The 25,468-nt window shown below is 35.4% G+C and overlaps 1 protein-coding gene across 5 annotated transcripts in view; it reads left to right on the top strand.

The window, feature by feature from the left end:
* OLA1 (Obg like ATPase 1) overlaps positions 1–25,468 on the top strand; it is a 220,717-nt gene that overhangs the window by 137,069 nt on the left and 58,180 nt on the right. For all 5 annotated transcript variants that reach the window (XR_013828787.1, XR_013828788.1, XM_079924677.1 and 2 more), the window contains 2 exons: positions 23,550–23,690; positions 24,376–24,472. Coding sequence is in view for 3 of the 5 variants with exons in the window: in XM_079924677.1 (XP_079780803.1) it covers positions 23,550–23,690; positions 24,376–24,472 (238 nt within the window). In the remaining 2 variants the exon portion in view is untranslated. The remainder of the gene's footprint in view (positions 1–23,549; positions 23,691–24,375; positions 24,473–25,468) is intronic.

Below are 25,468 nucleotides of genomic sequence, written 5' to 3'. Positions count from 1 at the left end.
GGCTTCTCATTGTGGTGGCTTCTCTTGTTGCGGAGCGTGGGCTTCGGTAGTTGTGGCTCGCGGACTTTAGAGCGCAGGCTTGGTAGTTGTGGCACTAGGGCTTAGTTGCTCCGTGGCATGTGGCATCTTCCCGGACCAGGGCTCGAACCCGTGTCCCCTGCACTGGCAGGCAGATTCTTAACCACTGCACCACCAGGGAAGCCCATACGGTAATTTTTATTTTAAGAAATGTCTCCACATTGGTGTTAGTGACATATCTTCCATCGTATGATTTTTCTTAAAAGGATTTTAGACAATTCATATATTTGAAAGGAAGAACCGGAATTTTTTTTTTTTTTTTTTTGCGGTATGCGGGCCTCTCACTGTTGTGGCCTCTCCCGTTGCTGAGCACAGGCTCCGGACGCGCAGGCTCAGCAGTCATGGCTCACTGGCCCAGCCGCTCCGCGGCATGTGGGATCTTCCCGGACCGGGGCACGAACCCGTGTTCCCTGCATCAGCAGGCAGACTCTCAACCACTGCGCCAGCAGGGAAGCCCAAGAACAGGAATTTTTAAATGCTTAGTTTATCTTTAATCTGTTGGAAAATATTGCTTGCTTGTGTTTAGTGCTAGCAAACAACTTTCAAAATAAATATTTTTATTTTTCTTCTCTAGCAGCATTGGAAAGCCTTCAAATGGTCCAAATGAATACTATTTTAAAGTTATTTCCAAAAAGCCAAATCACTACTTGGTGTTTTATTTTTAAATATTGCTTTTATTCACATACTTTCGTAATTTTAATATAGTTCTTTAAGGCAGGGTAGTGTTTTATTAATTCCAGTCACTATTATCTCTTAAAATTTCCTTTTGGAGGAAGATGTGTAGAAGATATAATATTGTACAAAAATAAACATACATAAATAAAGAAATAAATTATGAATGCAACTTTAGCAAGCATTTTTTAAACTCTTCTTTCTCTTGCTAAACTAAAAAACACTTCTTTTTATCCTGTCTATATGGTGTGTCACATCGTAACTGAAGGATGCCAGAAAAAAATTTTTTCTTTATATTTCTGTAACCTGACACAGTTATTCTAAGCCATTTGAAATTAAGTAATTAGTATTCCCATTCTATAATCTAATCAAGAATATAACATATTCTATCAGCTGATTACTAGGAGAATGTGATTAAGTATCAGAATGATTTAGGATGCAACACAAATATGAAAATAAAATACTGTGTTGAGTTCCAAATTATGAACTCTATTTTTGGGGAGGACAAGAGGTCAGTCAGGGTTTCTGTGACAACTGTATTTTCTGTTAGTTTTAAAATTATACAATTTTAATTTGAGGCAATGTTTTTGGGGGTACTCTCTTTACTTTGAAATCTAAACCATCCATTTGAATTGAAGAAACTTTTCTCCAGGTATAACACGGCTCAACTGTTACCTATAGCTTTTAACTCTCTGGCCACTACAGAGCACAAAATATTTGCCCAACTGGTAAATTGAACTGTAAGTCCCACTGTGGGAAATTGCTTTGCTGTGCTCCAAACAGCAGTTATCTTAGTAATTGTACCTGAATTCTTTGTGGCTAATAGAGCGTAGACGTCCATTTTACAAGCAGAAAAATTTCTCTTAAATACTTCTAATTATAAATCCCCCAAGTAAAATGTGAATCAGTAGACTATAGTGAGATGTTAAACTGTATCATTTTTAATTGTTAGTGCAGAAAAGTGAAATTCTTTTTTTCTTTTTAGTGTAAAACTGTACATACCAACATTTCACATTCTAAACTGGAGCTCCCAACAAGGAGCTTATCGGCACAAATTGTCTAGTCCATCCCCTTCCTCACTCAAAACCTAATGACCCTTTATCATCATGGTTTAGATTGCTGGACACAGATGTGAGAAAATACAAGTAATCTACAGGTAACTACAGTAGCTGCGCTGATGTTCTCAGAGAACTGACTGCTGGGAAGATAAAGAGCTTCCCACAGAGTCTGTGACTTTCCGGCAGCAAAGCACATCATGAGCTCATACATGAAGTTTTATTTGCTGAAGATTCACAATAAGATGCATTAGAACATTCAGCAGGGACTCTTTTTAGATGAGCACAGAAATTCTGGAGGGTTATTAGTTGATACACCATTGCATAGCATCACACTAAAATTTTTTTGAATTTCAACAATATTAATTCTTTCGAGAAACACCAAAGATTATGACTGCAATGCAGCGTTAATTTGAACTTCTTGATATTTAAATAATCTACTACAGACCCTAATCTCTTTCTCTTCACAAAAGACTGAGCTTCATGCTGAAAAGTAGTTTGGTTATGATTTTTAATATGAAAGCAGAACGGCAATTTCTCAAACTTCATAGTAAATTGTATTTCAAAGGACTTGTTTGTGGCCAGGTGCTCTGCTTTTGTTAGCTGCTTAGATTGTGATCAGTGAGGTAAACTCATTTATCCATTTGCATGCAATTGAGTAATTTACCATGAAAAGGATGATCGTTTATTTTTTGTTTGTTTTGTTTTGGTTTTCGGGTTGGTTTTTTTTTTTTGACAAAGGTACTGCACCTGTAGCTTAAGTTTTATAATTGTTGGTTTAACTATTATTTGCAATAATCATAGTTTCATGCAGCTTTAGAAAAACTACAATGCAAAAAATATTTACATAATCTTTTTTTATGTATGAAGTGTTTTGTTTTTAGTCATTGAATTTGGTTTAAGTTTACTAGGTTGGGGTGAATCAGTATGAATTAGACTGTCTGAACTTCAGGTGTGTTCCTTTTCAAAAATTGTTTGCTCTTCATATTTTTCTAAAAGCGAATTAATTTTGTTTCTGTAAAAACTGTAGCTCCAGGATTAGGAATAGACATATTTCCTTCATATGTCAAAATGAATTACAGTCCTCAGATCATTTTTAGAAATTACCATTTTAATAGCTGAAAGATAAAGATGATTTTCAGCAACTCTTGTTGGTTAAGCAGCTGACAGCCAACAAAAGAAGTAGTGAGATACTTGACTCATTCATTATATAGTTATATGGGTTATGTACCTAGCTTATTCTTTTCAGAAAATATTGAAATGCCCAGAAAATTAAAGAAGATACTGGCTAAGTCTTTTAGGCTAGGTTCCAAGTCATTTTCACTTCAAAAATATTATACTTTTAAAAACAATTCTTTGCAAGCAGAGCACCAAAATTACAGCAAATATACCTGCCATCTTACGTAGTTAATTTAATATTATGTTTCTAGTATAGAATGACTATGAACAAAGTAAATTTCTTATCAGAAAACAGAAAAAACAAATTATCTGTAAGGAGAACTTGTATTATTCTTACAGCAATTAGCATCATTCTTTTGATATATTTGAAATATTCTATGTTGCATGGCATAGATTAATCTAAAAAACAGGACATTGAAGAATTGCTTGAGGCAGTATTATACATTAATTCTGTTTTTAGTTTGCTATAAGATCTAAAGAAAAAACTATATTTGTTTCCATTTAGCAGTAAATAGGAAACACAGAACTCAGAATTCTACAAAGTGTATTTTCTTACCATCTTCATGTTTAAAGGGAAAGAAACCAGGGAACCATGTGCAGTATAAGATTGTTTTGCATTTTTGTTTTTACATCACCAGATTAAGTATAATGAAACCCATCTGCAAATTGTAGGAAATACTCATTGGTTTTTGTCAAGGACTATAGTATGGTTTTTTCCCCTTCTTTTTCTGCTGTAGTTTTTTAAAAAAATAAATTCAACAAGATATACGGAAAATTAAAAACCTTGTCTGTTATAAAGTTTTGTTTGAGCGTTTTAAACTGAGTGATTAGCAGAAATAATGACCCTGTCAGCCTTAATCACATTAAAATGTGGTTAACATCATTTAATTTTTTCTACTTAATATGCAAAAATTTCCAGTAGATTTGCAGTGAAGGCCATTGAAATTCCATTAGAACAAGAATAAAAATTTCAGGCATCATTTATTCAGAGAAGGAATAAAGGTCTCGATTGAGAACTGCTGAATCTTTCTATTAGAGAGACTATGAATCATTACATTGAATGTACCTTACGTTTCGATAGATCTGTGTGTCTGGATTTTCAAATAGTTGAAAGTCATGTTTTATCATTTTTCATGAGGAGAAATAAACTAGAATTGCATAATTTTATAAATACCTAAAAGATTACTGAACATTTTATTTTGTACTCATTCAACCTGCTTAAATTTTAAGTAGAAAGTTATTTGTGCCTTAAAAACAAAATGAAAGAATTGATTATTTTAACATGGAACAAACTACATAACCAATCCACAAAATGGACAGGTTGTGTTTTAAATAGTTAACTTGCTATATGCCAAATAAGAAATTTAGAATTAAGCACCAAATGACGCTCTTTCCCAAAGTCCGTAGCTTATCATTTGTCAAGCTTCAACTGGTATGTTATACTGCATTAGCTATGTATAAATTACAGCTGAAGCACGTTCTGTGGTTTCTAGTATTGTTTGTCCTTTTATGATCATTTCTGATATTTGTTGTGATGTAGTAGGAAAAGCTTAATTTTATTTTAAGCAATTAAGAAATGCCTACCATTTATACTTTCTTTGGTACGTTTGCATTTGCCAGTATCCTGTAAAACTTACATTGTGTGGAATGTTTCTCCCCATTTAAAAAAAAAAGACTGTTACTCTATATACCTGATAAGCAGAAATGGCTTTCTGGACCCATTCCTATCTCTCGGGTAATTAAGTAATTACACAGTGTTGTTGTTGTTGTTGTTGTTTCTTTTTTTTAATCTGTATTTTGTTCCCAAACCATTTGAACCCGTTATATAATTACTCTGTGTGTACTTTGTAGTAAAAATATCATTGGAAAATTTATCAGGGAAAGTGTTCCATGCATGTGCTACTCATAATGTATAAATTTCTCCATCCTGGCATGTTTCTGTGTCTGGAAATCTAAGAACATTTAATTGTCTGCTTCTCCTGTTCACCACACCCCTTTTCCCCACTGTGGCTGGCTCTTCTGTCCTCCTCAGAAACCCCTTCCCTGACTATCTTGTCTAGAGTAATCCCCAGACTCCCTTTTGTTCAAAGCATCGTGTGTATTTGCTTCTGAGCACTTGGCATAAGTTATATAATCTCACTTACTTGTTTCTCTTTCTGTCCCATAAGAATTTACATTCCATGAAAATGAGGATCATGCCTGTTTTGTTCATTTTATATTTCCAGTGCTTGGCACCAGACTCAGTAAATTTTGTGATTGATTGAATGGCTGGCTGGATGAAATCAGTTGACTTTATTCCATTATGTTTCAACTCTGACTTTTAGTCTTCATTAATAGAAATATGTAGATCACTTGAAGTCTGTCTATTCTGGTTAGATATATCAAAGGTTTAGAGCACAGTTAGATGGATGTCTATGCCAGGTGGCAGTGGATGATTTCCATAATGGGTCAGAAAGTAAATATTTTTGGCTTTGAGGACCACACAGTCTCTGTTACAGCTACTCACCTTTGCTGTTGTTCTGCAAAGGCAGCTATAGACAGTATGTAAACAAATGGGCATGGCATGTGCCAATAAAATTTCATTTATGGACACTTACATTTGAATTTCGTATAATTTCACTGTCACAAAATAGTCTTCCTTTTTTGTTGTTGTTTTTATGAGAAATCATTTTTAAATGTAAAAACCCTTCTCAGCTTGTGGGCCATACAAAAATGTGCAATGATTTGCTGACCCCTGTTCTATGCACTTAGCCAAAGACAACCTTTCACTTGTACACGTGATTATATATCCCCACTCACCTACTGAAGTAGTTCCTCCTCTGTCTCCTGCGTCATCAGTTTTTCCTTTCCCAGTGGATGTTTCGCATCAGCATACAGGCATGCTGTCATTTCTCCAATCTTTAGAACAACAGCTTATTTTGACCGCACTTGCCTTACACACTACAGCCCATTCTCTCCTTCCTCTGGAAAGAGTTATATAAGTATTAAATGAAATTACATATATAAGATGCCTGTCATTTTCTCCTTTCATTTTAAAAGAAACGGAGTTTTACAGTTGTATTTTTTGCGTTACTTTGTTTGCAGATTTTCCTTATTTAAAGGAAAACTAGACAATATGACCCCATTGGGAGGCAAGGTGGGGAAGAAGAGGTATATAATAGATGGAAGAAGGCTCCATTTTGTCTTTCTGTCTCTTTCTGAATAAACTGTGCTTAGAAACTTCATGACATTCTCTTGCTTGGCTTTTGGGTGACAGACATATTAGCCTTCCACTTCTAATATCTTTCCTTTACTGATTTTCTCTTTGCCTGTTATGACTCTTCCCTGGCAATTAGTAATTGAGTGATTCTTGTTAACGTTTTTCACTTGCCCTCTACGCTCATGCCTTCAACTCTAACCTGGATATATGCTAGTGGTTCTCAAAGTTTAGTGTGCACCAGAATCCTCTGGAGGGTTTATTAAAACACAGATTGCTGCCTTTACTGCCAGAGTTTCTGATTCATTAGGTCTGGAATGGGGCCCTGAGAATCGTCAAGTCCAACAAGTTCCTAGGTGCTGCTGGTGCTCCTGGTACATGGATGTTACTCTGAGATGTGCTGCTCTCTGCTAATGATTTGCAAATCCATAGCCTTACTTTTTCCTCTTAGCCCTTTTCAAGTTTCATTATTCCAGACCGGCAACAAGAAATCTCCATTTGGCTATTCCATTATCATTATGAAGCTTAATATGTACAAAACTAAACTCCTTATTTTTTCCTACAATATATCCACAGTAGGAACTACTTTCAAACTTTTTTATCCTTGTTAGTAGCACTGGTACTCTTTGAATCTTTTAAGCTCATCTCTTCAAATCATTTTAACATATGTCCTTTCATACATATTATTCAGTTAATCACTAAGTTCCATCTTTTTTCTTCTAAATCTGGCCCTTACTCATTCCTTCCTCTTCCATTACACTGCTTATCAACCTAGACCAAAACTTTATCACTTCATTTTTAAGTTGGGTAACAGCCTCCCAGCTTATCATCCTTGACTTTGTAGGTTGTTTTCCTATGCATGGCATTCTGATTTGCTTTAAACATATTCACGCTGACATTTTCTCAATGCATGATCCTTCATTGAAACGTAGGAGAATATCTTTACAACTTGGGATAGGCAAAGATCCCTCGGATGAAATAGAAAAAACACTAATATAAAAGAAAAAATTGGATTTCATTATAATGAATAGCTCTGTTCACCAAAAAATACTGTTAAGAAAATGAACAGATTAGCCACAGACTGGAAAAATATATTCACTATACATATATCTGACCAAGGACTTATATCCAGAATATATTTTTAAATTTCTACAAATAAATAATATAAAGACTAGTAACCCAATTCTAAGAATGGGCAAAAGACTTAGACATACACTTCACAAAAGAAGATACATGAATAAACACGAAAAGGTACTCAGCATCTTTAAGTCATCAGGGAAAGACAGTTTAAAACCACAGTGAGATATGATTTCACAGTCACTAAAACGGCTAAAATCAAAATAACTAACAGCACCAAAAGTAGACAAGGAAAGGGGAGCAGGAATTGTATCACCTTGGAAAATTGGCAGTTTATTTCACGTATACATTTATCCTCTGACCCAGTAATTCTAACTTTTAGTATTTATCTAAAAAAATGAAAACATATGTTCATATCTTATAAATGTTTTTCTTACACAAAGTAATAATAGCAGCTTTATTCATAATGGCCCAAAACTAGGAGCAACTCACATTAGTAGAAAAATGGATAAATAAATTGTGGCATATTTATGTGATGGAAATCATATACCTCACCAATAAAATACACAGAGCAACATGGAGAGGCAGGGTGGATTGACTGGGAAAGGCCATAAGGGAATTTTCTGGGGACATGGAAATGTTCTCTGTTTTGAGGTGGTGGTTACATGTGTGTATAAAATTCTCAAAATTCATTGAAACATACAAGATCTATACTTTTTTTTAAGATTTATTATTTATTTTATTTATTTATTTTTGGCTGTGTCTGGTCTTAGTTGTGGTGTGTGTGCTCTTTGTCTCGCAGCACATGGGCTTCTCTCTAGTTGTGACACGCAGGCTCCAGGGTGTGTGGGCTCTGTAGTTTGCAGCATGCAGGCTCTCTTAGTTGAGGCGTGCAAGCTCAGTAGTTGTGGCGTGGGGGCTTAGTTGCCCCATGGCATGTGGGATCTTAGTTCCCTCACCAGGGATCGAACATGTGCCCCCTGCATTGGAAGGCAGATTCTTTACCACTGGACCACCAGGGAAGTCCCAAGATCTGTATGTTTTATTTTTTGTTAATTATACTGCAACAAAAAAATAATTTTTTAAAAAGCCAGCAATGGCTTCTTGTTCCCTATCAGGTGTATCCAAATATACATTAAAATACCTAAAGAGATAACAGGCTGACGTGATAAGCTCTGTGAAGACGATGACAATGTTTATCTCATTTATTCCTACCAACCCAGCACTTTGCTAGCACCTAGTAAATATTTAATAAATACCTCTTGTGTGAGTAAATAGTCTTAACACACCATGAATGTTTTTGCACATATTTTATAATAGTTTTTCTAATTACTGTATGATACGCTATTGTATTGATGTGCTATATTTTATTTCTTAAAGCAAACTATAGTGACATACAATATTATGTTAGTTTCACTGTACAGCATAGTGACTTGGCAGTCAAATACATTATGAGATGGTCACCATAAGTCTAGTAACTGTTTGTCACCATATAAAATTATTATAGTATTATTAAATATTCCCAATGTTGTACATTACATCCCTATGACTTATGTATTTTATAACTGGAAGTTTGTACCTCTTAATCCCTTTGACCTATTTTACCCAACCTCCAGTAACCACCAGTTTGTTCCCTGTGAGTCTGTTTTCATTTTGTTTTGTTTTTTAGATTCCACGTATAAGTGAGATCATAGGAATTTGTCTTTCTCTGACTGACTTATTTCACTTAGAATAATACCTTCTAGGTCCATCCGTCCTGTCACAAATGGCAAGATTTCATTTTTAATGACTGAATAGTATTCCATTGTGCGTGTGTGTACGCGCACACATGCGTGAGCACACATGCACACGTGTGTGTTCTTTATCCATCTATCAATGGACACGGGTTACTTCCATATCTTGGCTATTGTAAATAATGCTACAGTGAACATAGGGGTGCATATATCTTCTCTAATTAGTGTTCTTGTTTTCTTCAGGTAAATACCTAGAAGCAGAATTACTGGATCATAGGGTAGTTCTATTTTTAATTTTTTGAGAAACCTTCATACTTTTTCCGTAGTGGCTACACCAATCTACCTTCCCACCAACAGTGCACAAGTATTCCCTTTTCTCTACATCCTCACCAACACTTGTTATTTGTTGTCTTTCTGATGATAACCATTCTGATAGATATGAGGTGATACGTCATCGTGGTTTTGATTTGTATTTCCCTGATGATTAGTGATATTGGACGTCATTTCAGGTGTCTATTAGCCTTTTGTATTTTTTCTTTGGAGAAGTGTCTATTCAGGTTATCTGCCCATTTTAAAATCAGATTGTTTGGTTTTTGATACTGAGTTGTATGATTCCTTTATATAATTTAGATATTAACCCTTTTCGATTATCCAGATCCCCCAGTGTTTTCTATTGAGGTTATTTGACTTTTTTTTTTCTGGTGAGTAAACTACAATGAACAACCTTGTAGCCATCCAAGAAAGTACATTTTTCCTTAACCCCAGCCAACACTGGGTGTTACTCTTTTTTTTTTTTTTTTTTTTTTTTTTGCCGTACGCGGGCCTCTCACTGTTGTGGCCTCTCCCGTTGCGGAGCACAGGCTCTGGACGCGCAGGCTCAGCGGCCATGGCTCACGGGCCCAGCCGCTCCACGGCATGTGGGATCTTCCTGGACCGGGGCACGAACCCGTGTCCCCTGCATTGGCAGGTGGAGTCTCAATCACTGCGCCACCAGGGAAGCCCCTGGGTGTTATTCTTGCTTTAATCTTTACTAATTTGACAGATAAAAAGTGGTATATTATTTTAATTTTTATTTCTTTGATTACCATGTAAAGATAGGGTACCTTTAATAACTGTTAGACTAATTATTAGAGAAAAGATGTATCTCCACTAGGAACAGAATTAAACATGGGCTTAAGTCGGTTGCATAGCATTTAATTTCTCACTTATAATTATTATTTTGATGTATTCTAAGAGCAGAAATTTTATTGTAAAGTAAGAGAAACCACTCAAGAATATACTTTAACTGTAATATGTCATTAATAAAATTACTTTTGGCAATTTCTTTTCAAGTGAATTTATTTAAAACAGTAGATAAGTGTAGCAGGCAATGTGTAAAGGCAGTAGAGAGAAACCTTTGAACTAAGAATGGGAACAAAGGAATAAAGGTTTTATTAATTTTGTGTCTCCCAGTATGGCCAGGGAACAGGAAGTGAGAAGCTGCTTTTCATACTCAGAGGCAAGTTACAAGTGGTTCCTAGACTGACTCCTTTGATTCATATTGGTTTAGAAATTATAGCAAAGTCAAATATACTTCCTACTGGTTCACTTCAAATCTATTTTTTATATATTTGCAACCCTAGGTAATTTTTTGCCCTTCTTAGAAACTGCCAGAATATCACTCAGCAGTGATTTTAATGAGTAGCAAAACTTGCCGTTTTCCTATACAGCAGACAGGACAGTTTAAGGAGAAAGTAAGAAAGAAAAGACATCCCTTTAAATAAAGTTTGAAGTGGTTAGTGTTTAGACCTGCCTTCTCAGATATATTTGATTAATAGCCAGATCACAGATAAATATACAGCACACTCCTGTTTAAGAAATTTTGTTCTGAACGTTGAGGTATTCAAAAAAGGCAAAGCCGTTCTTCACTTTATAAATAATAAATGTTGAGCACTTACCTTGTGTCAGATACTATGCTAAGCATATTACATGAACTTTCTTATTTAATCTTTACAGCAACGCTCTGATGTAGATGCTATTATTATCTCCATTTGTTGATGAGAAAACTGAGACCTTAGAAATGTTCCATGACACAGCTAGGATACTTCCTCTCTCTGGCTGCAGTACTCTGTTATCATATTCTATACTGCCTCCCTTTGCAAAGGGATTATGTGTGGGAATCATTTAATTATAGGATTCCTTTCATTAAAATAAATTAACTTTTGTATTTTATTTACAAAAGTTCATTTTGCATACAGTGTCTTTTCAGTAAAATAATGGACTCTGACCTATTATTACTTGCTAGGACAAACTACAAGCTATGAAACCAACTACAGATTTTGCTAGCTGTGATTCTACTCCCACATTTCCTAGTTATCCCTTTTCTTGTATAAAAATATTCCACTAAGCAAATTGGCACTTTGTATAAGACTATGCATACCAAATTATGTCAAAATAAATATTCCTATAACAGAGAATAAGTCTTCTTTCAGAAGCAGCTGGAAGTTTTACCACAGATTACTTACCACTGTCAGGGAAAAGGCATTTCATTTCTCATCTAACATGGTTCCATTTAGCATCTGTGAAAATGTCTGTTAATAAGAATAGGTGCATGTATCTATTTGCAACTACTGAAGTTTGCATTGAGAGCTCTTCTCTTTTTTAGTGCTTCTTGCTTCTCCACTGTCCCCAAATCATTGTTCTCCAAAGATACAGAAAGAGTGACTTTCCTTTTTTTACAATGACTATTTGCCTTGGGTTTGTATCCTTCTGATTTGCTCCTTTATGAAATTCACATGTATCCCACATGGTAAATAGAGGATTTGGATAAACGGGATCATGAGGGAATGGACTTCTTTGTTAGAATATGGAAGCACCCTCCAGAGGCTGAATTAAGAACAACTTCAGGAAGAAGAATCCATATGGGAAAGGAGGTCTGTGCAGATTGATTCTGACATACATACCCATACTTATCTTTCCCTTGGGTGTTTCTTACTTTGTTACTGGCCCACAAAATCCCAGCTCTGTCATGAACAAAAGCCCCTTTCCTTTTCTGCTTTTCCTATTTTTTAAAAAAAGCTATATAACTGAAAAGACCACTAAATGTATTGGTTTCTTTTTCTAAAAATTCTTGAGTTTAATGAGGCCAAATTCTTCCTTTATTGAGATTATGCATCCCCTCCTCTTTGTCGTGCCTGTGGCACATTACTTCCCCTATCACAATGCTTATCATGCTGTTTTTAAACTATGCATTTGTCTGTTTTTCCTCCCCCATCCCTTACACCCCCTTTTTCAAAGTTGCTTGCCCAAGGTTTAATATAATGCTTATTAGTACACATAGTTATTTACTACATATATTTGCAATCATTGTGCTTTCATTCTTTCCAGTTACTTTAATTCTACAGTAACTGTTGAGAATGACCCCACTCACTGATAGGAGACAGCTAAGTTTGGGGGCTAACCTTTGAAGACCTCCTTTGTTCTAGGCACTTTAATACATCAACCTGTGAGGATATATTATTTGTGTTATTGATGATTCAACTGAGATTCAGGAAGCTTAAATGGCTTTCCCAGAACCTTATAGCTGGTATGTGATTAAGCTGGCATTTGAATTAGTACTTGCTTTACTCCAAAATCTCTGCTTTTTCTGTTGATTCTTTCTATCTCTGCAGGAAGGTTAGACATTATAGGATCATAATGTGCAGAATATTCGCACTTTTGTTTTTTATCTTTTTTTTTTTTTTTTTTTTTTTTGGTACGCGGGTCTCTCACTGCCGTGGCCTCTCCCGTTGCGGAGCACAGGCTCCAGACGCGCAGGCTCAGCGGCCATGGCTCACGGGCCTTTCCACTCTGAGGCATGTGGGATCTTCCCGGACCGGGGCACGAACCCGTGTCCCCTGCATCGGCAGGCGGACTCTCAACCACTGCGCCACCAGGGAAGCCCTGTTTTTTATCTTTATATTCTCAGTTCAGCTTTGGGTTTTTTATTTTTCAGATAATTAATATACACAAAATTTTCCCTTTTAAAGTAGGTTTTAGTATATCCACAACGTGCCACCATCACCACTAGATCCAAAACATTTTCATCACCCCAGAAAGAAACCCTTTGTCCATTAGCTGTCCCTCTCCATTGCCTCCCCCACCTAGCCCCTGGCAACCACTAATCTACTTTCTGTCTCTTTGGATTTGCCCGTTGAGGATATTTCATATAAATTGAATCATACAGTATGTAGCCTTTTGTGTGTGGCTTCTTTTACCTAGTATAATGTTTTTCAGGGTTCATCTATGTTGTAGCATGTATCAGTACTTCATTTCTTTTTATGACTGAATTGCTTTCCATTGTATGGATATACCACTTACTGTCCATCTTTTTAATTTTACCCATCCTAGTGGGTGTCGAGTGCTATTTCATTGTGGTTTTGATTCGTATTTCTCTGATGATTAGTGATACTGAACATCTTAAGTGTTGGCCATTTGTATATCTCCTTGGGAAAAATGTCTGTTCAAATCCTTTGCCCATTTAAAATTGGGTTTCTGCCTTTTTTTTATTGAGTTGTAAGTTTTAATTATTATTGTGTGGTGTTTTTTATTGAAGTGTAGTTGATTTACAATCTTGTGTTAGTTTTAGGTATACAGCAAAGTAATTTAGTTACATGTACATTTTTTCAGATTATTTTCCATTGTAGGTTATTATAAGATATTTAATATAGTTCCCTATACTATACAGTAAATCCTTGTTGCATGTCTGTTATTTAATTTTTTTATGTAGTCTCTCTACTTGGCTCTTATCAGATGTATGATTTCCAAACATTTTTCCCCCCATTCTATGGATTGTCATTTCACTGTCTTGACAGTGTCTTTTAGTGCACAAAATTTTTAATTTTGAAAAGTTTGTGTTTTCTTTGGTTGGTTGTGCTTTGGGTGTCATATCTAACAGACTATTGCCTAATCCAAGGTCATGAAGATTTCCACCTGCTTTCTTCTAAGAGTTTTATAGTTTTAACTCTTACATTTAGGTCTTTGGTCCATTTTAACTTTTGTTTGTGGATATTCACTTGTCTAAGCCCCATTTGTTAACTGTTATTTCCCCATTGAATTGTGTCGGTACCCTTGTCAAAAATCAGTTGACCATATCATAAACTCAACAACAAAAAACCCAGATAACACAATTAAAAACACGGGCAAAGAACTTGAATAAACATTTCTCCAAAGAAATGTCCATCACAGAATGAATGGATAAACAAAATGTGGTATATACATCCAATGGAACATTATTCGGCCTTTAAAAAAAGAAGGAAATCCTATCATCTGCTATAACATGGATGAAACTTGAGGACATTGTGAAGTAAAATAAGCCAATCCAAAAAATGACAAAAACTGTATGATGCTACTTATAAGAGGTGTCTAAAGTAGGCACACTCATAAAAACAAAGCACAGTGATGGTTTATAGGGGCTGGAGGTGGGGTGGAGTGGGTGGGGTGGTAGAAAACAGTGGATATAAAATTTCTGTTTTGTAAGATACAAAAGTTCTGGAGATCTGTTACAGAACAGTGAATATAGTCAACACCACTGAGTGGTACACTTAAAAATGGTTAAGATGGTAAATTTTGTGTTATTTTTAACCACAATTACAAAATTTAAAAAAAATCAGTTGATCTAGCCGTCTGGGTGTATCTCTGAACTCTCAAGTCTGTTGCATTGGTCTATATGTCTAGTCTTTTGCCAGTGCCGCATAGTCTGGATTACTCTAGTTTTATAGTAAGTTTTGAAATATGGAAGGGTGAGACCTTTAATTTTGTTCTTTTTCAAGATTGTTTTGGCTATTGTGGGTTTTTTCATTTTTCATATGAATTTTAGGATGGGCATGTCAATTTCTGCACAAAAGGCAGCTGGAATTTTGATAGATTGCATTGACTCTGTAGATGAATTATTAACAATGTGTTAGGTCTTCTAATCCGTGAACACGTATGTCTTTCCATTTGCTTTGATATTTAATTTCTATCAATGATGCTTTATAGTTTTTGTTACAAGTATACTTCTTTTGTTAAATATATTCCTATCTCAGCTTAGTTTTATTTATCATCTATAAGCCCTTCATAAATTTAGACCAGTCTCAAAAAGACTGGATGCTGAAGTTTTCATCACCTTTATGATACTGTATTTCTTTGGCACACGACCACGATGACATGTGTTGTCACACATGCTCTCTCTCTCTCTCCCCCCACGTATACACACGTTCTCTTATTCCAAGGATCTTCTCTATCTTTCCCAATCTGTCAAAGATAGTCTTTTTGATTTTCTTCATCTTCATAAGTAGTCTGGGTATGGAAGTCCCATTTCTGATACCATCTACATTAAAAAATTTGTGTCTGTGATAGTTAAATCAAGATTTGCGGCTCTCCCTGTAAATTTATGTTTTGATTATAGATTGAATCAACCTTTGCACAGAAGTGGAAGAAAAGATAGTTTATCCTGGGGCACCATGGCCAGAAGTAATTAAATCTCATCTGTAGGATCATAATATAGTTGGGAAGTTTTCTTGTAGCAAACGGAGTTTCATAGTCTCAAGCTACAAATATTGATTTATACCTCATGACAACTATTGTTACAGAATATTTCTATGTGTAACGTTTAAGATTAGAATATCAAATTGCAAAGAAATGGCAGAGATTCACAAATAGTGGCTCTCAGACATCAAAGTACAGAGTGTTGTAAGGGTTAGGTGCAAATCCCACTTCTAGCGATCATAAATCTAGGTTTTTTCGTAGAGTCCTTAGATTCACAGGTGGTCTAGAAACTATATTTTGAGAAACACTGCCCTAAAGTATCAAAAAATGTACCCTGCTTGGGACCACTTAGTATATGAATGCAAATCCTAACCTGGTAGCCTTGCAAAAGGTAAGAAGCCTGAGATTCAGGGAACATTTTGGAATTTAAGGTGCTCGTTTTGGTACATTCTCAGAGAACCTTGATGGTTCTGACTTGAATTACAGTAGTTCAAGCCACAGATTTTACCTTGGGAATGAAAATAATCCCACTATACTATGATTTTTTCTTTGTATAGCCTTACCTGAATTAGGTGTACTTCACCTAATGTTGGTATAATTTTTCACTTCACCATTCTAGTAAATGTGCATACCTCCAATGGTCAGGTCAACTATAGCTTACTAATTCCTAAAGGTTGACTCTGGCAGAAGAGACAGATAGCTAGGAAGTACATACTTACTTCTGAGTGTTCATTACCTAATCTTTTAGATTAACTTTCAGCTTTCCTATTTATTGATCCACCCAACATTTATTGAGCATATGCTTGTGCCAGGTACTGTCATAGTGGTTCTGGAGATATTGCAGTGAACAAAGTATTCAAAAAGTTCCTTTCCCTAATAACTGAGTAAGTGGGTTTACCAATAATGGGTGGAAGATAATAAACTTTAAGAACATATGGGACTTCCCTGGCGGTCCAGTGGTTAAGATTCCGCATTTCCACTGCAGCGGGGCGTGGGTTCGATCCCTGGTCGGGAAATTAAGATCCTGCATGCTGCAAGGTATGGCCTAATTAATTAAGTAATTTGTAAAAAAAGAACATAATATATCATGTGTGATGAAGAAATAAGTCAGGGTGTGGGAATAGAGAGTGACAGGAAATGGAAAAGGAAAGGCTTCTTTTTTAAGGTGGTGGAAAGTAACATTTAAGCAGAAATCTGAAGTGCCTAAAGATTTCAGCACTTGTATTTGTTCAATTTCTGGCATATGCCATAAAATGGTAGAATTTTCCACCTTAAAAGGATCATTTAATCATTGCACTTCAGAGTTGTTAAAAACAACAGAACTATTTCTTCTGATGAAATCTGATGCAAAAATCCAGCATATAAAGAATGACGCAGCTCTGGTTAAAATGCAAAAGTGGAGGGTCGAGAACCTCCCTATTCTTCCCCTCTTGCTGTCTCCACCATTTCTCCTCCTAGCACCTTGGGAGCTCCTATAGGGAACCCGGAACGATTTGAAAACTACTCAGCAGTTTGCAGGTGGGTAAACTAAAGCTAAGAGAACTTAACTGCCCGTAGTCCCTCAGCTAGTTATTAGTCAAAGCACTTTGCATCCATTATATACCAGCGCTGTGCTAGGAGAGTTCTGTAGATATATCAGGGAACAAAGACAAGTCCCTGACCTCAAGAAGTTTTTATTATAGTGGGAGGAGATAACCAAAAAATAGGCAATTTATAGTGTAGGATGGAGTGTGGTAATAACATCTGTCTGTGTGGAAGCTCGGGGAAAGCTCTACGGGAGCTGGTTTCTTAAAGAATACATTGAATTTAGACCAGTTAAGAGGAGCTGCTATCATATACTTAAATGAAGATAACCCCCAAATGTGGTCATTATCAGTATCAAGATGCTTTTAGCTACAAATAACAAAAACAATCCCAACATGTAATAGTTAAACCCAAGGCAGTTTGTCTTCAGGTTTGGTTAATTCAGTGTTCCTGTGACAGTTTCAAGACCAAGGGTTTTTCTCATCTTTCCCTACATCCATTCTTTTGGTCAAAGTATGGCTGCTGGAATTCTAGAGGTAAGATCCAGACATAGTGTCCAGCAGAGACAATCTTCTTTTCCCTTTTTAAGAGCCAAAGGAGCCTTTCAGAATCTTCCTGAAGTCCCTAGCAGGCTTCCTCTCATGCCCTATTGACCAGAACTAGTTCACATGCCCACTCTCAGACAAGTTGCCAGCTGGTGAATGGGATTTCTGTTATTTACACAAAGTAATTAGGACTCACCCTGATGTTTTCTCCTGTTTATTCATTGCAAGATCATTTTTAATATAAATTTATTTATTTATTATGATTATTTTTTAGAATTTATTTATTTTATTGATTTATTTTTTTGGCTGTTTTGGGTCTTCGTTCCTGCGTGTGGGATTTCTCTAGTTGCGGTGAGAGGGGGCTACCCTTCTTTGCTGTGCGTGGGCTTCTCATTGCAGTGGCTTCTCTTGTTGCAGAGTACGAGCTCTAGGTGCGCAGGATTCAGCAGTTGCAGCACACAGGCTCAGTAGTTGTGGCTCAAGGGCTCTAGAGCACAGGCTCAGTAGTTGTGGCGCATGGGCTTAGTTGCTCCGCGGCATGTGGGATCTTCCCAGACCAGGAATCGAACCCGTGTCCCCTGCATTGGCAGGTGGATTCTTAACTACTGCGCCACCAGGGAAGCCCTGTGGTATTAATTTTAGTGCAGGTTTCTAGTGTTTATTGCCATTTGTAAAATAACTGGATTAATACATAATGTTTATGTCATCTTTAAGAAGATAGCCTTACCTTCCATAAGCCTTACCCTTTTTTTTTTCTTTTAGAACACTGCAAATTGACATTAATTTGCAGTGATCATGTTTGGAAAATGGAAAAGAAAAATGTGATATCTTAAAGTCATTATTTGGGACTTTGAGCGGTTTTAATAGAAATGGCAGTAAACCTGCAAGGGAGGAGACTAGTGTTTATCAGTGCCCCCTGGATTTTTGGTATATCTATACCTTGAACAACATGAGTGGAACTGGCTTAGTAAAGGTCATGTCTTTAATAACATTGACTGAATCATGTTAAGTCACTGCACGAACCAGCCCTGGATCCTCTGACGTATAAGTTGCCTCATTTTCTGAGTACTGACATATGGCTCTTGCCAGCATTTATATTCAGTCAAAAGCAAGATATCAGTGATTTTTTTTTTTAAAGTTAAGACCTAGATTCACACAGGAAACCATACAAGGTGTGTATAAGGACCTGATATTACCATATGTAACAATTTTAAAGATTTTAAATCTACTTTGACGCTGGAAAGTAGAATAAGCAGATTTGAGAGAGTTCTGATGTTCAACAAAGATAGCATAAATGGTAATATAACTTGGCTTTAGAGCCAAATTGAGCCATCTTTAAAGGATTTTTAGAAAATCAGAATTTGAGTAGCTGGGGATAGTTGAATGGCTGGATGGGCATGAAGTGTAGGAAAGAATAAATTAAAATTCTTATTAAAGTATATTAGAGAAAACTATTTCAGGAGTTTAAGTTTCAAGAATTTAGTTTTATGCAGAATATCATACCATTGAGATATCATCATACCATTGAGATTCCCATTATAAAGATAAGTATTGTCTTGTGAAACCAGTCTCAGTTTGGATATGTATATGAAAATAATGTGTGTATGTGCACCATATGTTTGAATCAGGTATAAAATCTATTTCTTCTTGTGAGTGATGGTCAAAAAAAGTTTGAAAGCTGTTGTATTAGGACACAATAAAATGGAGGATTTAACTCTAGTATGGAGAGCTTCCAGTTAAGAGGGTAGACTGAACCAATATAGGGGGCTCCCTTCTTGTTTCTAATATATAGAAACACCAGAGGAAATAACCAGGAAAGATAGTATTGATGACGATGTGATATTTTTAGAACGCGGCAGGACTTGAAAGCAAGAAAAAGGATTCTCTAGGTGCCAGAAACAAAGAGGAAACTCAGTGATAGTCGAAAGTGTACTCAACAGTGTATGGCCCTCAGGGAAAACTGAGCTCATGGCTTAAAGGCCTTAGTTTCCATATAGGAATAAGACTCAGAGCACAGGCCCAGGCTGCAGGTGCTGGAACAAGGCTCACTCATAAAGCCTAGAAAGAGCTGTCCTTTCCATGATCAGATACTAGAAAATTGCACCCCCCAGCTCCCACCCCTTCTGGAAAAGGGAAGAAACTGTTATTCTCAGGAAACTAGAGACTGGGACTGTACTATAAGAAGAAGCAGGTCAATTTGCATTACCAATGACCTAGTGCAGAAACTCTGTCAAAGTGATCTGGAGCCCAAGACCTTCCATAGGTCTTTCCCTGGAAGAAACAACCACAAAACTGTGTCAGCAACCCAGCAGTTGACCACAGATTCTCTTGGAACAAAATGGCTCCTGCCAAATGACCACACATCCAAGAACAACACAGCACATACACAGGAGCCAATGGTTTTGAGAGGTCATAAGCAGATGGCATATGATGGGGCGGTGGGGACAGAGTTATACACAAGAAATTAGAAATAATTAGAGCAGTCTGAAAGGAACTTTTAAGTTAATCTTTTAGAAATCTTGAAAGAGAATAAGAATTCATTAAACAAGTGTAAAATGTTACCCCAAAGAACAGGTAGATTTGAAAGAGAAACAAATACAATTTTTAGATAAAATTTGTACCTGGAAGAGAAATATAAACCATGTAAATTAACCCTAGGAAAATCAAATTATGGAATCTGGAATTTCAAGATTGGATAAGAAGGTCAGTTTATAAGACCAAAGGTATATTTGAGACATAATCTTTTAGAAATCTAATGCTAGTTTAATATTAAAGATCTCATTTGTCCAAAGACACTAACAGATCATAACCTGCCAGTGCGTCTCAAAGCATAACCCTTTAGCCTGAAAACTGATTGTCCCTGCTTAGTCTCCTTGCTGTGGAATCATTACTAGGAAGAAAAATACAACTAATGGCAGTTCCTCTTTCCATTTGTCACTCATAAGACTTTGGGGAAATCAGTGTGGCTCTGGCTCCTTATTAGTAATCTCTGGCTTTGTGCAATAATCTATTTATATAAATTTATAAAACGAATGCTCTGAAAGTCTTTACAGTTTAACTCTTTAGGAGTGTACTGTCTTTACTGTTTCTTCTCCCCTCATATAATTTGATATTCTATGACAATATCATTATTATTTTGGTTACTAACAGTTGGATAGTTTTCTTTAGACATTTGCTAACATTTGTGTATGGAGATTACTGTTCAGTCACTTTGACAGAATGTACTTGAAATTGTTTTTCTAGTAGTGGTACTGAGCTCAACTTTGATTTTCCATATCCCTCATGTGCCAATAGCTCACATTTTTTAGATGACTACTATAGTTTGGGGTATGGTTTGTAGCAATAGAATAGACATCTTTCTGCAAAAGGTAACTGGTCCCAATGGGGTTCAAACTTGTGATCTTGGCCTCATTATCACACTTTTGTAACCATAAGACCTAACAGATATATTATATGTATTTCAGTCTATAATCTTGAAATCAAGTCGTATTTTTAATTACTCAAGGCTTATTTCAAATATGTAATTAAAAATCACTTTGGGACATTTCTCGCTTTTGTTTGATAGTAAAAGTAACAAAAGTAAAGCAGACAGCCAAAGAACCTAACTCACTTTTCATCTTCCCTGTGTTTTCTATGACAGTGAAAGTCACAAAAGTGAAGCTTGCAGGCAAAGACCTAACTCACTTTACGGAGAGTGCTACGGTACCTTTTTCTTTTAGTGAGGCTATAGCAGGTCTGATGTCAGTCACTTTAGAGACCTTTAGACCTCAGTGCTCATTTATTGCTAAAATGTACCAGCTCTGCTTCTGCATTATGAAGATCATCTGTCAACACTTTGAGATATTCTCCTTTGTTATTAAGCTTGTGATGCTCTACACTGTCAGGTTTTTTGCCAATTATAGTTAAGGTACAATGGTGTATTCACCAGATCAAAGTCTCACATTGGCGGTAGAGGAATGATTTGTAAGTCTTTATTCATCTGAATTGTACAATAGAACACCTGAGGAATGCAAATAATCCCTCTGAGGAATCTGCAGGAAAGGCTGTTAAAATGACAGGGTAAAACTATTGTTATTCTGAATTGATGTTTCAGCCAAAGTAATTATTTCTTATCTTGTTGTCTCATAACAGTTCTAGTTTTATTAGTTATGTTGACCATATTTATGAAACAAAATGTGTATTTTATATATATGTTATCCTTTTACATGGGCTTGTTTTATTTTACTTTATTAAATCTATATTTGGTATGTGATTTTCCTTTTTTTAAATTACATATTTGATTTTGACTTGTATAATAAATGTATGTTACTAAACCATTGATGGTAAATTTTAATATACAGTTTTGTTTGAATAGTGTAAGTCTATAAACTAAGTTAGAATCTCATAATGTTATTATAGGAAGAAGTATCAATTTAAATTTTTACTTTTTTCTTTAACCTTTCCTTCATAATTTTAGATAAGAAAATAGCTGGTTTGGATTCCCTATTTTAAAGGACACATACTTTATTCCAAAATACATTTTTAGGGATTGGTTCGTTATTTTTAGGATGTGACCAAAAGAGGAAAAAAAATATTATGAAGACCAAAAACCACTGATAAATATTAAATAAGTAAATTATAGGTTAGTCTTGTATAACAAACATGTATGAACTATTGTGTGAATTTTTCATTCCTTTATCCCATTCTACTCAGTAGACCATATTCTTAATTTTCTAATAACTCTCATCCCTGCCATTTTCTTTGATGGGTGAGTGTTGATGAATTTGTGCTTTAGTTCTTGTGTTTCTTATCCACTGTAGTGACATTTGCATTGTTTATTTATGGATAACTGCCTCACTTTTTTTACCATGATAGTTATTAAAACCTGGGTCTAAATATGGGAGACAAGTGGAACTATATGAGACTATGATATATATTGAACTATGAAATCCATATCCAGTTCTATACTAAGCTCTATTCCAGAATCAAAGGCACATATGCTGTGATTATCTGAGAATAAAAATTAACATTACTAACTGCTGTTAATATTTGTTTACTATATGCCTCGCTTTACTTTTCTAGGTTCTTTACCTACATCATAATATGTACTGTTATTATCTCCATAGGTGAGGAAACTGAGGCTTAGAAAGGTTTAGTAACCTGCCCAGGAATAAAAAGCTAGAAAAGTGGTAGGATCAGAACCTGGTTAATATACTCACTACAGTTATCTCATTTATGTTCTAACTACCACTTGGCTAAAATACTCCACGTTTTGGAACAGATCACTCAATAATATCTTTTCAGGTAACACTCGATATCAATTTCCTAACTGATTTGGCTTTCCAAACCCTTTTGCTATTAAAGTACTTTATTTCCTCTGTAGTTCTATTATTCATGATCCTACAAAAGTGAGATTCATAAGAACAATGTGTACACAATCAACTAGGTTTTTGTAAATCTATATTTCCGGACTTTTTTTTTTTTTTTTTAATTAACAAAAATCTCCCTCAAAACCAGTGACAACTGTAAAGTCTTGTTAGTCCAAGAAGGAACTGAACCAGGCATATAGATATCTGGGTGGAACAAATTCTGTATTTGTCAGAGCTCTTCGAAATTAGCTGACACTTTTAGGTGTGATTCCTATAAATATAGAACTTTGTGTTTTTGCTTTTTAAAAATATACTTTGTGAAGTAAGGAGAATAATAAATCATAACATTGAGGTTTTCAGGGTCACAGTTGTTAATGCTGAGCAAATTTAGTGTAACTGTAAAAAGTTTTAAAATATTTGTATTAGTTCCTATAGGTAATGTGTTAAAGTAAAACTAGATTACAGTAAAATATTATGGCGTATACCTGAAGCAATTGCTGCCTGTTAATGCCTTGACCTTGGAAAGCTATACACAAAAAGATGGCATCATAAAACTGTGCAATTCTTATGAATATGTATGTGCTACTTGATAATAATGAATGTGGTACAGTCATGCATGCACTACAAGATAATGTTGTGCCCTTTTTTGTCTACAGGTTGATAAAAATTAAAGAGTGGGTGGACAAGTATGACCCAGGTGCCTTGGTCATTCCTTTTAGTGGGGCCTTGGAACTCAAGTTGCAAGAATTGAGTGCTGAGGAGAGACAGAAGTATCTGGAAGCGAACATGACACAAAGGTTAATTAGCATTCATTTTCCCTACACTTTATTATCAACTATTTCCTTGCAGTAATTTAATTGCTTGCGCTGATAGAATAATAAATGACAGAGTAATTACCATTATAAAGAGGGAATCTTCTCCTTTCTTTACCATGAGACAGAGTGAAAAGATTTATTTTAAATTAAGTTTTTAACTGTCATCTGTCATCTCCGTACAGTGTTTTAATTATAACATAGGTATTAGTTATGTATATTTTTGAGAAGGAATGATCGCCAAAACTCTTTCGTCATGTTCAGTGGGGGAGGGGAAAGGGTGAATCAGTTGCCTTAATTTTTTCTGAGTAACAGTAATATATTGTTTAAACATTGGATTTCAATCAAATAATTTTGCTTTCATGACCCACGTCCTGGAAATAATTGATATTGGAGGAAAATAATCATAGAATGGGTAGATCAAATTTTTCTTTTTTTTATAATAATTCAAAATGATATGTTCAGACCAGTACAATTAAAACCAATTTTAGAAAGGATTTTTTAGGAATAGTTATGTGCTTTCTGACTTCTTCAAGTGTATTATGAAAGATGAATGGTCATTTACTAATATCGCTAACATTTTCTGCTTGAAATGAATAATTTTAGCTTTGTACTGATCTCTGGCACAATCAACTTATATGTTGAGTGAATTTGTTACATTTTATTTCAGCGCTTTGCCAAAGATCATTAAGGCTGGGTTTGCAGCACTCCAACTAGAATACTTTTTCACTGCAGGCCCAGATGAAGTGCGTGCATGGACCATCAGGGTAAGAGTCATACTTATTCATCAGCTATATCCAGTTCCACACTATTGAATTCAGATTGATATCACTGACTTTGAAGTTTGTCATGGTGGCGGTTAGCTAGTCATTACAGATGAGGTTTTTGTCCAGGATAACTTTAATTATTTGTGAGCTGCTGAACAGTGAAAGTGGAGCGGCATTGATTGAGGCAGGTAACAATTGATTCTGCCTATTACATAGTCTGAATTTCTTCATCCTGTAGAATCTGTCTACCCTCCTCCTGTGGTCAGAGATAAGACACACCAGTATTGTGCTTGCTTAATCTGTGTGACTGGGTTTGTCTGCAGTGAAATTGATGTTGCTTTTCATTTTGTATTCGCTAAGTTTGTTTGGGTTGCGGGTGGTTCTTTCCTCCTTTGCTTTGCTCGGATTACATTTTCAGCAATAAAAGCAATATGACATCATTATGCTCTTCATAGATATACAGTTGGGCTCAAAGAGCTAAACTCAATGTGTAATAATTCATGGCTTTTTAAATTTGAATTCATAAAAGTAGTGTTTATTTTTGCAGTGTTTTATATTCAATCTTCTTTAATAATGTGATATGTATTTTAAATATTGATGTATAACTGATTACCACCAGAAAGAATGACTAATTTATTCCCAGAGGACAATAGAAACTGAACTGTAATGGCTTGCTTTTAAATGAAAATATATTGTAATATGGTAGTTACTGTTGAAAAATATTTTGAAATATATGTAATCCGAAATTGTGTTACAGAATATAAAAATAATGTCAGAACTTTTAGAAATACTCAGTGTCTTATTCATTCTTTTATTATGCTTTTTTAATGTATGCTACATGATAAATTTTAGGGCTGCTTTGATTTCTGTTTTCACTGACTACCTTAATTTATTGTTACATCTATTTTGATTTAAGATGGATAGGAACATGGAGTCAGTTGAACATAATGTTAAATGCGTTTTGTGAATGTGAGATTCACTTTTCTTTGATCTCCT

Source organism: Stenella coeruleoalba, assembly GCF_951394435.1.
Source record: "Stenella coeruleoalba genome assembly, chromosome: 6".
Lineage (NCBI taxonomy): Eukaryota > Metazoa > Chordata > Mammalia > Artiodactyla > Delphinidae > Stenella > Stenella coeruleoalba.
Note: the sequence above shows the minus strand (reverse complement) of the source record. Positions and strands in the feature narration are given on the sequence as shown.